The sequence below is a fragment of the Peromyscus maniculatus genome, chromosome 6, assembly GCF_049852395.1.
Source record: "Peromyscus maniculatus bairdii isolate BWxNUB_F1_BW_parent chromosome 6, HU_Pman_BW_mat_3.1, whole genome shotgun sequence".
Classification (NCBI taxonomy): Eukaryota; Metazoa; Chordata; class Mammalia; order Rodentia; family Cricetidae; genus Peromyscus; species Peromyscus maniculatus.
In genome coordinates, this window is record NC_134857.1 from 136,471,222 (window position 1) to 136,486,553 (window position 15,332).

A 15,332-nucleotide genomic window follows, 5' to 3' on the forward strand; every position below is an offset into this window, starting at 1 on the left:
GGACCACATTTAAATAATTTTGTGATTTTTGAATAAATATTAACTATGTAACCAATAAGAGCACCAATTGTTAACTAAATGGGGCAATAGGAAGTTCTGCCAGATGTTTTAATAACTTCTGGTCTGCACACTGCTGCCAGATCAAGAAGATGTGTTTGAAGAGACTGGAAGTAAAATTGAAATAGCCATGGTCTAGTTGCCTGGTGCCAGGCAGCTATCAGTAAACAATACAAGGAAACTTCCTGTAGTGTAGTTGTTCTTAGTATTTCTCCAGCTAAAAGGCTCTAAGAGATTTCAGCAAAGCAAGATGCAGCTTTCCAGCCTGCATTTACCCTGAGTACACCTCCATCTGTGTATGCACAGGCATTTGCCTAATGGTGTATTCATGTTGCTTCTACTTGCCAAAAAATGGGCGATTCACATCCGTAGTTAACTTTAAGTTGTTTATTGAAACCCTCATTGACTTTGAAGCCCAGTTTCCTTATCTGCTCCTTCTGGTAATTAGAAACAAACTAACTCCATCCTTTTACAATCGCCAATCAAATCCTGAAAATGATCTGACTGGATTGATACCTCTCATCCATCCAAATCAAGGAACCCCTGCAGCAGTTTATACGCAACAGTCATGCTTTCAATAATGTCATGGTGCATCTGGTACATATCCCCTGTACCACAAGCAAATATTCTTTTTATTGCTACTTGGAAACAAATTATGCAAAGAAAATGTCCATAGGCCAAATAACTCCTTTTTCAAATGTACAAATTTATACAGTATAATGTGGTTTCAATAAGTCATGTTTGTAAGCAAGAAGCAAGGAAGCCGCTACTAAGGACAGCTGCAAAGCCACAGTCTGTGGATTATGTCAAAACTTTGCTTGGTGAAACAAAAACACACATCTACTCACCTCAGACTGGGAACCCATGACAGACCAAAGTATGATACTACCAAATTCCAATTTGTTGAACTGATGCATTTTATTGCAGTTATTTACAGGGCAATGGGTGAGGAGTTGTTTACAGAAGCAGAAACGACTCAAAGACAGCTGCATTTCCAAAGCCCACCCCAGCTTACAAACCTGGGAAACGGAACTTGGAGTGTAGTGCACAGCCTGCAGGGTGCTCAGCCGTTTGCAGAGTGTCCTTTTTGAGAGTCTGATCTGAACCTCTTCCAAGTAGCTCAGCTGGTTTCTGTCTCTCTTAGTTGGCTGGTTTGGTCTGAGAGTCTTCTTTGCAGCTTGGTTTCGCCCTGTCTGAGAGGGACTCGCAGATTTCATTGCTTCCTCTGTCAGGGCATGGGACTCATAAATCTTCTCAGTTTTAGTGACTTCCTGAAGCTATTTTGAGTTGTTTATCTTCCTGCTTAAGGAAATTCCCTGCAGAGTGGAATTTTTGAGGAAACTGTTACACAACTACATCACAACTATAAACAGCCTAGAGCTTCTCGGCAGAATTGTAACAGTCATTCTAGCTTTTGGGGTTGTGGCTGGGTTTATAAAGGTCAGGCATTCTCAGGACTATTCTGAAGGAAATTATATTTACAGACAAATGAGTAACTCTTGGTTAAGGCTGTGGTTCTCAAACCAGAATGGACACGAAAGCCATATGGAGAGCTTTAAGTAGACATTACATGGGATCCCCACAAGAGGTTCTTGTTGAGTAGGTGTGAGATCAGGTCCACTAATTTACTGTATCTCCAATCCTTTCTGGCAAGTTCTATCCCTGTGTGTGTGTGTGTGTAGTGGTTTAAAAGAGAAATGTCTCCCATAAGCTTACATATGTGAAAAACTGGTCCCATGTGAAAAAAATTGGTCCCCAGTAGGTGGTGGAAGGCGACCCTGAACAGTGGGAACTTCCTCCTGGACCCGAGGTTAGACACAAACCACACCCAAACACATTTTTTGCACAGAGAGATCCTTTATTAAGCAGGGAAGAAAAGTTAAAGTGGCTGATTTCTGACTCAGGCAAAAAGCAAGCAAATAAACAAAACAGCACCAAATGCCTTGCATGTGTATTTTTTAAGAGGAGGAAAGGGGGAGATCTGTGTGAGAATGGGCTAGGATGAGGTGGTAAGGGAGGCAGGGGACAAAGGAAAGGGGGAGGAGTATTTGTCCCTGAGGGACAAAGGCCTGCCTCTGGATAGAGAGGAGACAGGCATGGCACATAGGGGATTTATAAAGGTAAGGGGGAAACCCCATGTTTGGATGAGTTGTTTCATTGTTTCATTTGAATTGGGCATGTTAATTAGATGAACCAAAGAGGGCTTTATATTGCTGGACTTTAATATTCAACTTCTGGACTTTGGTAGTCAGCCTCAAGTGGAGGAAGTGGCCAAGTAAGGAAATAGACTTTGGTGGCTAGCATTAGGAATGTAATTTAATGATTTTTAGCAAGACACAGAGAATACAGATAAGGACAAGCCTTGCCAGAGCTACATGCTTGAGTAGGCTAGTGTCCCTTTAGTAGGGCTTTGTAGGAAGGTTATAGAATCTTTAGAAGGGAACATGGAGGATGCATATCACCACAATCCAGCTTTGAAGCTACTTGGGGCTCTCTGTCTCTCTGTCTCTCTCTTTGTAGGGGTGGTTGTCTGTGCCATACCCCAAAGCACCACCCTTAGTGAGGCAGCAGGTAGCTGCTAGGTACCTGCCCCCTTGGGTGTGGCCCAGATGGGGACCTGTAAGACCTGGGATGCACTATGTGTGCCCCTCTTCTCTCTTTGCTACCTCCTGATCTTGGATGCTGGTGCTGTGAGTCAAGGCAGAGCTCTCCCAAGAACTGCATTGGACCATGCCCCACCCCTCCGGGATTCCATGACCAACTCCTTTACTCTTGTGAGTTAAACCAGAATAAATTCCTTTGATCATCAAATAAACTCTGTGGAATTATCCCTTTATCTCTCTCCCTCCCTCCCTCGGTCCCTCTCCCTCCCTACCTCTGTGCATACTGGATGTCCATAACAGAAGTGTGTTTCCAGTTTCTGCCTCCATACTTCTTTCTTTCCCCATTTGTTGTCACAAGAGATGGACTCTTCCTCTGGGATTGTAAAACAAAACAAAGCAAAAACAAACAAATTAGCCAACCAATAGACAAACAAAATGCAATTGCCTGTGTCAGGCCAGGTATTAGAACTAGCTGAAGGAACCCAAGCAGACTCTAATTCAAACACTAGGGCATAAACTAGTAACAAAAAAAAGCCCACTCATCAAAACCAATAATTCACACCCATTAAGGAGGCAGATGTGAGACAGCATCTAGCCTGGGCCCCTTTGCCTTTTATATTCATTACTAGTGACTTTTCTGGGTTGATTTACTTCTTTTTCCATGGCAAGAAGCAGCAGTAACATATCATATCACTACATATTGAGCAGAAATTGCCCTAATAAAACTCATTCCCTATTTGGGATTGGTATTTTTAAAAGGCAGGTTTCTACTAAATTGTCTATATAGATTTTAATTCCTTTATAAAAGAAAAAAGTCAATACTAACTTTCTTGAAAGGTATAATTTTAAGCCAACAAAAATATGTAAGACTTGAAACATGAGCATATGTGTTGAATCCTTCTGAAAACACCTGTTGAGAAACAGCGGGATTTTTAACCTGACTTTAATTATTTCATTGATTTAACAGTGGTTTCTACAGCTCTATGCAGTGGCTCCTGTGTTGATGTCTCAACCCTCACAGTGAGCTAACTAAACACATGCCAGGGAGGGAAACATAATAAATCACAGGAAATAACAAGATCCTTAGGATGGTGCCATCTGAGACCTCAGGATTCTATCGAGTGCTTCTGTTGTTTTAGTCTTCACCTTTCACTCTCTTTTCCAGCTTTTCTAACAATATCCCAACTCTTAATTTCCCCCATACAAGAAGGATATCCCATGCGGTCACTAGTCCCGGCTTCCATTCTCTCTCTGCCCCATGTCTGTTTTCTTTGTTAAATCCTGTCTCATCTCTATTTTTAAGTAACAAGAAGCTGTCAATGAGAGGTGTGGTAGTTTGTACTTTTGTGATTTTGGCAGTCAATCAAGAGGCATTAGCATTCTACGAGAGAGAGAGAGAGAGAGAGAGAGAGAGAGAGAGAGAGAGAGAGAGAGAGAGAGAGAGATAACTTGCTAAGAACAAGCCTAATCAGAAACCTTTGAGGTGGAACACTCACACACGCAAACATAGAGGGAGATGAGGGCCCCTCTGTTGAACAATTGAGTCCAGCCGCTTGTGATGGGTCTCCTGTTATATGGAAGCTGAGGGGTCATGTGATATCCCCCATTTCTCTTCTCTGCTGTTGTATTAGCCTGAGGCCAGCAAATGCTTCTTTGTCTACTTTAGCCTATTTGCATTGGTCCCCTTGGCCCTCCCAAGCCCCTCCAGATTCCATTCACTAGGCAGCCAATCTGCTTTAATTTTGTATTTTTCATTCTTAACTCTTTTTCTCCCATCTCTGCCCTTTCTCTTTTTTCTGTATTTATAAAAATCAGAAAAAATAAATATCATTTCAAAATATCTGGTTTAAAATATTTGTCGATAAAACTTAATTGTGTTCTGTCTCCAATATTCTGTCATCCTCCTCATCTTACTTCACAAACTGAAAAGCATTCTCAGCTCATATATGGAGAAATTTGAGAAAATATCTTTCTAAAGTCCCCAAGGCTGTCCACAACCCATCAGTTCAGAGTTCATCAGGTTTGAGGTCTTTGAACATTTACCTGAGTATGATGTACATGTCCAAGGCTTAGAATTTTCTTGATCTGATTCATTCTGAAATTATTCAGAACGTGGGGAGGGGAATGACTTTCTTTTTGTCTTATTGTCTTGCTTTGTTTTGCCTGTAGTGTGGCCAATGAGAGAGTAATCCCATCTCCCATCACTTTATTTCCATTTTAGAGAAAAATAGGTATGCAGACTCATGGATCCTGAATTGGGCAGCTGAAAGTCGGGCATTTAAGGCAGCACTTACAAGAAATGTGTTCTCATATCTCTTGGAGTCATTTGTTTTATGATGGACATTTTACTAAAAATATAAAAAATTTGCATGTATTGAAAATAAGATTGGGTGTATGGAGCATGGGGGCTATGAACTTAGAGAAACAAAAGATGCCCTAAAACAATCCACAAGACTAGAGTGAATAAATTCTTGATTTTTTTTTTGAGACATTAAAAGGAATTTCTTACCTGTATCTGCCCCAAGGACAACACAAGATACTGCTAAGTAATAGAATTAAGATGCGTATGTCTTTGATGAAGAGGGTGTCAGTGTTCTGGCTACCATACAGGATCTCATTTTTAAAGAACTTGTGAGTCTACAGGTGAGACCAAGTATGATCAGAGGGATTCATGTAACATCATTATGAAATGTGTGATTTTGGAACAATTGGGAGAAATGTGTGGCCTTTAAGATTACATAATTAGCATATTTCCAGTTACAAAAACATGTGTATGTACTTTACATGGGCAGTTTGCTGTGCTGCAGACCTATATGGGTTTTATGTTGGCTTAAATGAAAATGGCATCAATAGTCTCCTATGTGTGAAAGATTGGTACCCAGTTGGTGAAACCATTTGGGAAGGATTAGGAGTTATGGCCTTGTGGGAAGAGGTGTGTCACTGGGGTAGACCTTGAGGTTTCAAAAGCCCATTCAAGATCCCATCTCACTCTTTCTGCCTGCAACTTGCAAATCTGATGTGGAATTAGCTGCTGCTCCAAATCCCTGCCTGCCCAATGCAATACCTCTCAGCATGATGATCATGAACTATAGTCCTCTGAAACTGTAAGCAAGCCTCAGTCAAATTCTTCATTTAATAGGATGCCTGGGTCATGATGTTTCATCACAGCAATGGAACAGTAAAATGAACTTCTTTGGTTTTTACCCTAATGCATTCTTAATTTTTATGAGATCATTGCATGTTGCAACTTAGTAAGAGAACCAAGACAGGGAACAGATAATTCCACAAAATAAACTTTGTGTGAGAGACAATGATTCTAAAATGATGTCAATTGTTAAGTAGGAAGGTCACATCTGATGGGGAGCCTCAGCATCATTAAGGCAATTGTTGAAGGAGTACTTCTAAGTGATTTGGTTTTGAGTGTCACTCATGATTAGTTCAATCATTTATGATTTGAATCATCATAGTTTTGTTGAAAGAGTAAAAGATAAGACTACAGACTACTGAAGACACCCATAGAACTAAAAACAAAACTTGCTGGTTCCTTCAATTTCAGAAATGTTCAGCCTTTGTAATTCTAATGTAAGTGCCTAATTTTATAGGCACCAATAATACGACTTATTTCCTGAAATGTCTTTAGGATTAAAGATAGGTACTTCAATCATCTGCTGAATATATTGACATAAAATTAACTCTCATTGAGAAGTACATATTGTTTATTCCTACTCTAAATCCAACTGTGTGAGGTTTTGCTTGTTAGCTATTTGCTCTGATATATCTGTGACTGACAAGCACCATTATTTTCTTGTTTTTCTTGTTAATGTTTCACTTACTAGACTTTACACACACACCGTATTCACTGAAGACTGAGAAAGTAGATTGTCATAAAATATCTCAAACTATTTGATAAGTTTGAATCATTTTACATGCAAAAACTACACGTGTGTGTGTAGTGAAATTAGAACTGTGGCATTGTGTCGTTTTGAGTTGTTCAGCCAGTATATGACACTAAACATGCCCAACACCTCACTGCTAGGGAATGATTTCAAAGTACAAGAGCAAACTGATTCAAGAAGCAGAAAAGAATTAACACAGAGAAGAAGAATGATCCCTGTAGGAGTATTTCTCTATGTCATAGGGTAGTTTTCTTTTGTCATGTTCTAATGGGTGAAGCATTCTAGATGCTTTCACTGAGTTCTTTCTTATTTTTAACTGGTGATTAATAAATGTTTCAGACATGTAACTAACCTGAGTTTAATTTGTGTTCTGTATTTAATATCTGTCCTTTTTAGCTCATGAATTTTTAGCTTTCAGGCACTGGGTATTTGGCCTCCTGGACTGGGTAAGGCACTTAGTATTGAGAGTTTCCAAAAACGTAGAAAGGAGGCATCAAAGATAAGACTAGAAACTAAACAAAATCTACAGCCACATACCCTTGGCATATCCTAGGTAGATCCTACCTACTAAGCAGACCCAGCTGAAAAACCAAACATTCAGCAAGGAGCCTGTGGGGAGCATGTCACCTCCAAACCAGAACACTCGGCAGCTCACCCTGTTCTTCGTGACATACTCAGGCATGAATTGATGTATTTAGATTCCTCTCATCTCTTTGTAAGAACAATCCCCTTTTGCAATGCAGTTTATGCTATATTCTAATTTTATTCTTTGAGACATTTTTCTCTTGGCAAAGTAAATAAAAGGCTTTGCAATAGCTTTCCTTCCTTCACTGTATTTTATTTCAGTATATCTCCTTGCAGACCAGTGAAGAATATCTGTAGTTCCTGATTTGTGAAGCAGGGAAACAGGAGGCCTAAATGTGAGCAGTGGCCTTTTTTTCAGGTACACAGATATTCTTCTCTGAAAGAAGAGTTGGAAAAGGCAAAACTAATTTAGATCATAAATGTTTTGTTTGCCAATCATTAATCAGCACTCTAAAATGTTCTTCAAATGAAAAAGTATTAGTTTGTTCTTCGCAAGGTGTAAAATAAAATGAATATAAACATTCATTTTAAGGCGAAGCAAGCTTCAAATTTAAATTGTCATTATTTTAGCATCCTGTCATACATTCCTTCCCTCACTCTTCGAAAAATACCAACCATGGAATCTCTTCCAGGCCAATCTTAATCCTAGCATCTGAGGGGTAGAAGGAACACAGGAAATGACTGCATCAGAGGTGCATTCACTCCTGTGGAGTAAGTGAAAGCTGAAGAACCACTACCTGGTAAATGACTATGTTCACGATGGAGTACATGCTCTATGGGTGGCAATCACCAAAGAAGAGCAGACCTATGTGTGTGAAAATGTCAGTGAATCCCATGACCTTGTTGTAGGCAACATTACACTGTGTCTTGGCAGGTGCTTCCCAAATAACCACTCAGAGAACATTATTAATTATAATGATCAACTGATAGCTCAGGCTTATTCCTAACCAACTCTTACAACTTAAATTAACCCATTTCTGTTCATCTCTGTGCTGCATCAAGGCTCGTGACTTTTGCCTCTCCTGCATGTCCTGCTTCCTAGAGAAGTCACCAGACAGACAGCTTCCTTCTTCTGAGCATTCTTTCTGCTCCCAAAATCCTGCCTAGACATTGGCCGATTGGCTTTTTATTAACAAGGAGAGCAATAAATATTTACAGTGTGCAAAGATTATTCCACAGGACTTTCTAATCTAACAAAATTATTAATTAAAAATTTTTAAGCATAATGGAAAAATAGTTTATGACTCTTTTTATGTAGTCAAGCAAGTTCACTCCCTGTCATAACCAAAGAAAGTTCAAAACCTCAACGTTTTTTGTGGCTTCAGTGAACATCCTACCATTCAGACATATTCAGAGAAGTCAAAGAATCCACAATGAGTAAAAGGGAATCCAGGTCCTCTTAGTTTTTGGTGATTCAAAATGAGGGATTGGGAAGAAGGCATTCTGGGCAGATGCATCAGAATGGGGTGTGGCCTAGGACTCCAAGGAGTTTAGAGCCTGCATTCCAATGGAGATGTCATAACAGAAGACCATCATCTTTCAGGATTGGGTAACAGTGTTTTACAATTATTTAATCTATGTTCATGATCTTATATAAACAATCAGAAACAGTATTTATGTACTATATGAATATTACATTCACTTTCTCTTTTAATTCCCCAAGAGTTTAAAACCAGTAAAGATTAACTTGGGAAGCAATCTGAAAAATCACAACATTCATTTTGTAAAAAAGAGTTTTAGATTTCAAACAAATGACCAATCAACAAACTTATAATAAACTGTTTGTTGAATTGGAAACTGCTTTCCATGGAGCTACCCAGTAGAATTCTGATATCTGCAAGCAAAACTAGGGAGCATTAAGCCCCACAAACTTACACAAACAGAATCATCTATATTGAAGAGCATGACTGATTAACCCTATAGTAGTTAAAACAATGGATTGCCATGTAGCTGTTTTCATACATGTTTCCCCTTTCAAGGTTTATTTAAAACTGTATTATCAGGGATAAAATACAAAAATTTAATGTCAAGAGTCATATTGTAGAAAGGAAACTAATTCATGTACATTACCAAATGGAAGTACTGACTGCTTAGGTCCTTTGTGGAAAAGGTTATTTGTAATGACCAAATTCGTCACTGTTTGGAATCTTAGAAAGGTCACAGAGAGAAGGTTTTCACTTGTTTTAAATAAAATTCTATATTTTAAAAATAAATATGCCTTTCTCCCATTTCATAGAAATATCAACGCTGTTTGCCCTATAATTTACTTTTTGAGCCTCTGACATTTACCCAGCTGACTGTCTTTGGAGAACAATCTCTTGACTGAGAAGGCTTTAGGTAAGAAAACTGTCAATTACAAATTACTGCTTGATGCATCCTAAAGTGCAGAAGTCTCCAGATTTAAAGACCAACCTTGTTAAGTACATTGCAGTCTCTATCTTTAACCAAAGTCTACACAGTGTGTCTGTGCCATCACAGATCTACTTGACTAACAAAGATATGGTCAAGGAAAGGAAAATGCTTTAATTATATAATAATTGCATTGTAAAGCTAATATAGGGGTGTGTTTCCAAATTTGACCAATGTTAAATCAGACCTGAAATATTTAGAGGTTCTTAGAATTGTACACACACCTTCTTATCTCACAGACACTTTATTGAACAATTAAGCTCTTGACTTGCAGTCATGTGATATGCACAGATGAACACACAACTTGGATTGGTTCTCAAAAAGACATTATTTTCAACACCACAGGAATGAGCAAATAGGGGTTAAATAAATGTCTTGCATTTCTTTTGAATGTACTTTAGCGTGTATAGTATCACCAGAAACTAGTCTGTGAAAATAAATATTTCTAAAAGTGATTTGAGATGACATTTCCAGAGGAATGAAAGCCATTGGGACAAGAACTTATTGCCCAAGAGAAATGGCTTTCCACTTGTAGTGGGCAGCATTGTGATACACATATTCATAGGTGCTGAGTGGAGTGCAGATGGTACTTATACACTTAGTGTCAAGTGCATTCCCAATATTTCAAAACAGTGTAAGCTTGGGCTACCAAGATACTTTTAGAAATCATTGGATATGTTATGGCCGATGCTACAACCTTTGGTACAAAAGTAAATTTTACCTTTCAGCACAAATGTCAATGTTAGATGGAAAAAGAAAGATATATATTTACCTTTACATTCATGCAGCAAATATCTCCAAAGAAAACAATCAAATCCCCTGGTTATGCCTCAAGATGAGTTTGAAGAGCTGTTTTTTACTTAATTGGATAATAATTTGTGTCTAAAACACATATCTTTTAAAAATTCCATGTTTAATCTTAGGATAAAATAAAATATGATTCAAAACATACTTTATTTTCTTATGGTTTACAAACATGCACACATGTTAGTACATATGCTTGATTGGTATATGTATATATGATATAAAAATAGATGATAAACACATACATTGCACATATACAAGTTAATTCCAACTATTTTGTCTCACTATAAAAAACAATAGTGTTATTTCAAGTATAGTATACAAATCAGGGTTTATATTCTGTTCTTGCTTTTGTGTACTGCTTGGCATCAGACCCAAGTGTTATACATTCTAGACAAGTACCCAAACACTGAAAGACATCCCAAGCCAGAACTATTTTTGTAACATTTGTAGGCACTCATGTATAACTTCAATAATACACTCATCTACAACTGCTAGAATACTAGGTGAAATACTATGAGTTACAATTCCAACTAATGCAAAATTTCTGTCTTTTGGGAAGTTATTACCCAACTGAAACAAGCAATAAACAAACAATACAAATGCAATGTGAGAAATTACATATCAATGGTAAAGTTACCATATTAGAGAGTCAGTCATGAAGTAAAAAGGGAGTTATGAGAGTATAGTAATGGGAGAGAAGAGGCTCAGCTTGACATTCAAGAGTGAGGACCAGAGTTCAAATCCTCAACACTCATACAAATACCAGGCAGATGACTATACCTACCTGTAATTCCAGAACTTGGGAGTCAGAGAAAGGATCTCTGGTCCATAGCTAATCAAATCATTGAGCTCAATTGAGACATCTTATATATTGATCTCTATATAAGGTAGATTTAATGTCTCACAGGCTGATGGAGTTGGGGTACACTCCATGCCAAGATGTTAGTGATTCCTGTGCACTTCCTAATTGGCCTGTGGCTTCTTGAGAATAAAACTAGTAACAGCTCATTTTCACTTTAGCTAGTAATTCCAGTTGAGCTATTTTCAAGAGCCATAACGTGCAATAAAACATTTGGACTGTGATTTGAATAACTCAAAACCTCAAAATAAAGAGTTGTCTTTAGAGATGGTCACCTTATTAGTGTGATTTCCAGCTGCTTAGCTGAAAGTCAGACAAGCCTTCTCTGGACATAGTTCTGATCGTGTCTCAGAGTCTCACTCCTGCAGTGGTGCTCAGTGAACAAACGCCAACCTTCTGCCATCTCGTCCTTGCTGCTCACTATCTTCATGATCTTTCCCTAGCAAGAGATCATTCCTGTCAGAATGTCCAACTGGAGATTTCAGTACTGCTTGTGTGAGTCAAGTCATCCATTTACAGGCATGACATAGAGACTCTTCATCTATCTTGGGGATTTCATGAGTGAGAATAAAACCAAGAAGTCCAGGAACAATGCCAGATTTTCAGAAAATACAGTGTCATGGAATCTCCTTCATTCAGGATCTTTCTAGTCTGTGTAGTTATTCAACTATACACCCTCAACACCCTTTGACACATAGTTCAGGAACATTGATTAGAATCATTTTGTATAAACATATGAGGAAGCTCAAAATAATCATGTGTTGTAATAGTCCTTGCAAACCAAAAATGAACAAAGAAAAAAAACTCAAAATTTCAATGAGAACCCCATATAATAAATGAGATTTATAGGAGAGATAATTTTTCTAAGCTAATTTTCTCTTATTATAGTATTTTCACAAATTTTTCTGTATGTTGAACTGTGTCAAGAAATCCATTCCAACATCCTGTGCTCACCCAGTTGAATGAGCTGGTGGAAGAACCACTGGAGTTGAATTACATAATGAGAGAATTATTTGAACTAAATATAAAATTAGGAAATGACACATTAGCACATGCCTTCCCTCTGGAGCAAGGTAATCATATCAATGGGCTTCTACAGGATGTTTGTGGGGCAAATCAATTGTCTTTCCCTTTAGTCCAGGACAGGAAATTGATTGTGTTAAATAACCAGGTAGCACTCACAGAACATTCCCTCATCTTTCACTGAGTTGCCTTCTCATGCAGATACTTGCACATTACAGATGTTTCCTGGCAGTGGGACCCTATTGTTCTAAAGATAAAATTTCAATCTAGGAATATTTAGTATACAGGAAAATGGTTCCTGAGCGGGGATTCACCTTCTATGCACAGAGCAGGCCCATATAAAATGGTAGCCATGTAATAGTATATAGCCTGGTGTGTAGTATGCTGGACCACTAGGACATCATTTGTGCTTGCACAGTGTAGCTTGATTTTTTTCGCCTTGCCCACAGTCAGGACAAACCTCTGTCACCCGCCAGTCCCACAGCCGCTCAGACCCAACCAAGTAAACACAGACACTTATATTGCTTGCAAACTGCATGGCCGTGGCAGGCTTCCTGCTAACTGTCCTTATCTTGCTAACTGTGCTTTTATCTTAAATTGATCCATTTCCATACATCTATACCTTGCCATGTGGCTGGTGGCTTACTGGCGTCTTCACATGCTGCTGGTCATGGCGGCGGCTGCAGCGTCTCTGGTCATTGCGGCGGCTGCAGCGTCTCCTTCTGCCTTTCTGTCCTTTTATATCTCCTCTCTGTTAGTCCCACCTATCTTTCCTGCCTAGCCACGGCCGATCAGGTTTTATTTATTAACCAATCAGAGCAACTTGACATACAGACCATCCCCCAGCACAGCCAAGTGCAGACCATCTCAAACACCTGCACTCAGGCCCATGGTCCTAATCATCCTCTATACGGACCTGCTGGGTAACGCCATAAAGAACTCAAGAAAGGCTCCCACAGGACATACAGAACATCCCACAGCACCTCCCCTTTTCTTTTTTTTTTTAAAAGGAAGGTTTTAACTTTTACACATCTCCAAAGTCAGCTTGGTATATTTGGGAATTTGGGCGTAGCTTCTCTTAACTACTTCCTGCTGGAGGGGGGCGCTGTATCTTATGGGGATGCAAAGAAAATTTTAGGATCATGGAGTAGTCCGTGAGACCGTATCGTCTGAGCCAGTTGCCTTGAAACAATTCTGGATGTTGGATCATCTGGGCCATGGTGTCATCGGAGACCTTTCAGGTGGTCTTGGCTGGTCAAACCTGATGTATCTTAATCTGGAACAAATCCATAGGCTCTGGATTTCTGTAGAGACAAAAGCAGAGTCTCCTTTCCAAAGTAACACATCCTTATATCCAAATTTTAAAGTCAAGATATCTTTAATATATACATATTGGTTTAACTCAACATCTTTTACGATCAAATGTTTTTCTGCAGTTAAAAATCCCAAAGACAATATAATCCAAACTCTCTGTGTGATATCCATCTTTACATGGCTTATTTTTTATAAACCTCTTTTTTTGTTTTGTACTAGCAAAGGCTAAATCTGCCACGCAGCTTAATGTTCCATTTGCAGAGGCCTCATTCCCGCCATACTGCAGGTCAAGCGCACACGCCAGGAACCCGCCAGTAACTCAAACCGGTGGCTGCCGCTCATTTGAGAGAGACAATTAGGAACTGTGGGGCGTTTACCGACGTCACCGTTCCTGGAGAACTTACCGACGTCACCGCTCCGTGTGTTGAGTTCTGAATCCTCTTTACCACATGCGAGGATTCTTCTCAGATCACACTTTATTGGAGCGCCTCTTGGTTAAGGGACTTTGTCTTTAGTATTTATTTATTTATTTTTTTTCATAACACTGGCCTTTATCCCTGTTCAGCACAGTTACTAATTTTCACAAACAATTAGGCCATCTAGCTGTGTATTTCCTTCCTAGAAAGTGTAATCTCATTAAATGCCTCATGAGGTTTTCAAAGTAACTGGTTGTGTCCTAATGTTTAAAACTAAAGTTGCAATTAGCATTATAACTATAATAATGATGTGCTACACTGTCATCAAAATTAGTACTAGACAGAGAGGAAAAGGGACTGAGCTTCACTTGGTCCATGGAATTATCTTAAATGTGTAAGATGCAAAGCATAGATTGTACATGCTTTGCAACACACTAAACTGTAATACTATATATAGCCTCTCATGCCCATGGAACATGCATTCCAAGACACCTGGATATCGAAAATATCACATAGCACTAAATCTTACATATTTTTTCTAAAGTTACAAAATTTTATACTCATTATAAAATTTGATTTATAAATAAAACAATAATTAACAATACAACAAAATTATAATCACACACTACTGTAAAAGTTACGTCTTCTCTGTCTCTCTGTCTCTCTCTGTATTCGTCTTTCTTGTGATGCTGTAAAGTGACACAGTGCTCTCACACTGACATGTGACATGAGGGTCACATCACCACAAGTGTGGCAACCCCCGCACCATCCATCTGGTAACCGAGACAGCTGCTCAGTGCCCATGGTAGGGTCACATAGAGACTGAAGATGCATGGCCAATTGATGACTCCCATTGTTCAGAGAGGGAGCGGGGCTGCACCAGAGCTGTCAACATACTCAGAACTGTGCCCAGTTTCAACTTAGGAATTATTTACCTCTGGAATCCAATCATCGTTTGGACTATGATAGACTGAAACCATATAAATGGAAGTAAAGGCAAAGCGGCCAACTGAGAGTTACCATTGCAGCCACTGGTTTGTGGTTGCTGATCTCAACTTTCTCCATCAGTAATTCTGAAGGTGAGATTTCTATATTATTTGAATTAGCAACCGTTTCCTCTCTCTCGCTTCTGTTCATGTCTGACCCAACTTCTTCAAGATGGAGCAGTATGCCCATGGCTGCCAGACATGACAATAGCACTGTACCTATGACTAGGTAGATGCTTGAAAAAGGAATCCAGTGTGATGAGCCCACTTGGTAATTACAGAAAATTTATTTCTCAAAGAATAAAGGTTTTCCAGAGGTAGACAGTACAATCATGATCTGTGGATAGGATTGGCTGCCAGCTACTCTGAGTTCTTAA

The 15,332-nt window shown here is 39.0% G+C and overlaps 1 protein-coding gene across 11 annotated transcripts in view; it reads right to left on the reverse strand.

The window, feature by feature from the left end:
- Positions 1-15,332, reverse strand: part of LOC143274021 (uncharacterized) — a 211,603-nt gene that overhangs the window by 47,690 nt on the left and 148,581 nt on the right. For 5 of the 11 annotated variants that reach the window (XR_013052448.1, XR_013052444.1, XR_013052446.1 and 2 more), the window contains 3 exons: positions 11,492-11,655; positions 2,933-3,033; positions 476-1,373 (listed from right to left, as the gene is read on the reverse strand). Coding sequence is in view for 3 of the 11 variants with exons in the window: in XM_076575286.1 (XP_076431401.1) it covers positions 1,335-1,373; positions 2,933-3,033 (140 nt within the window). In the remaining 8 variants the exon portion in view is untranslated. Of the gene's footprint in view, positions 1-475; positions 1,374-2,932; positions 3,034-10,322; positions 11,656-15,332 lie in introns of those variants that run through there. The other 6 variants (XM_076575286.1, XM_076575287.1, XM_076575288.1 and 3 more) reach the window with 3 other exon arrangements.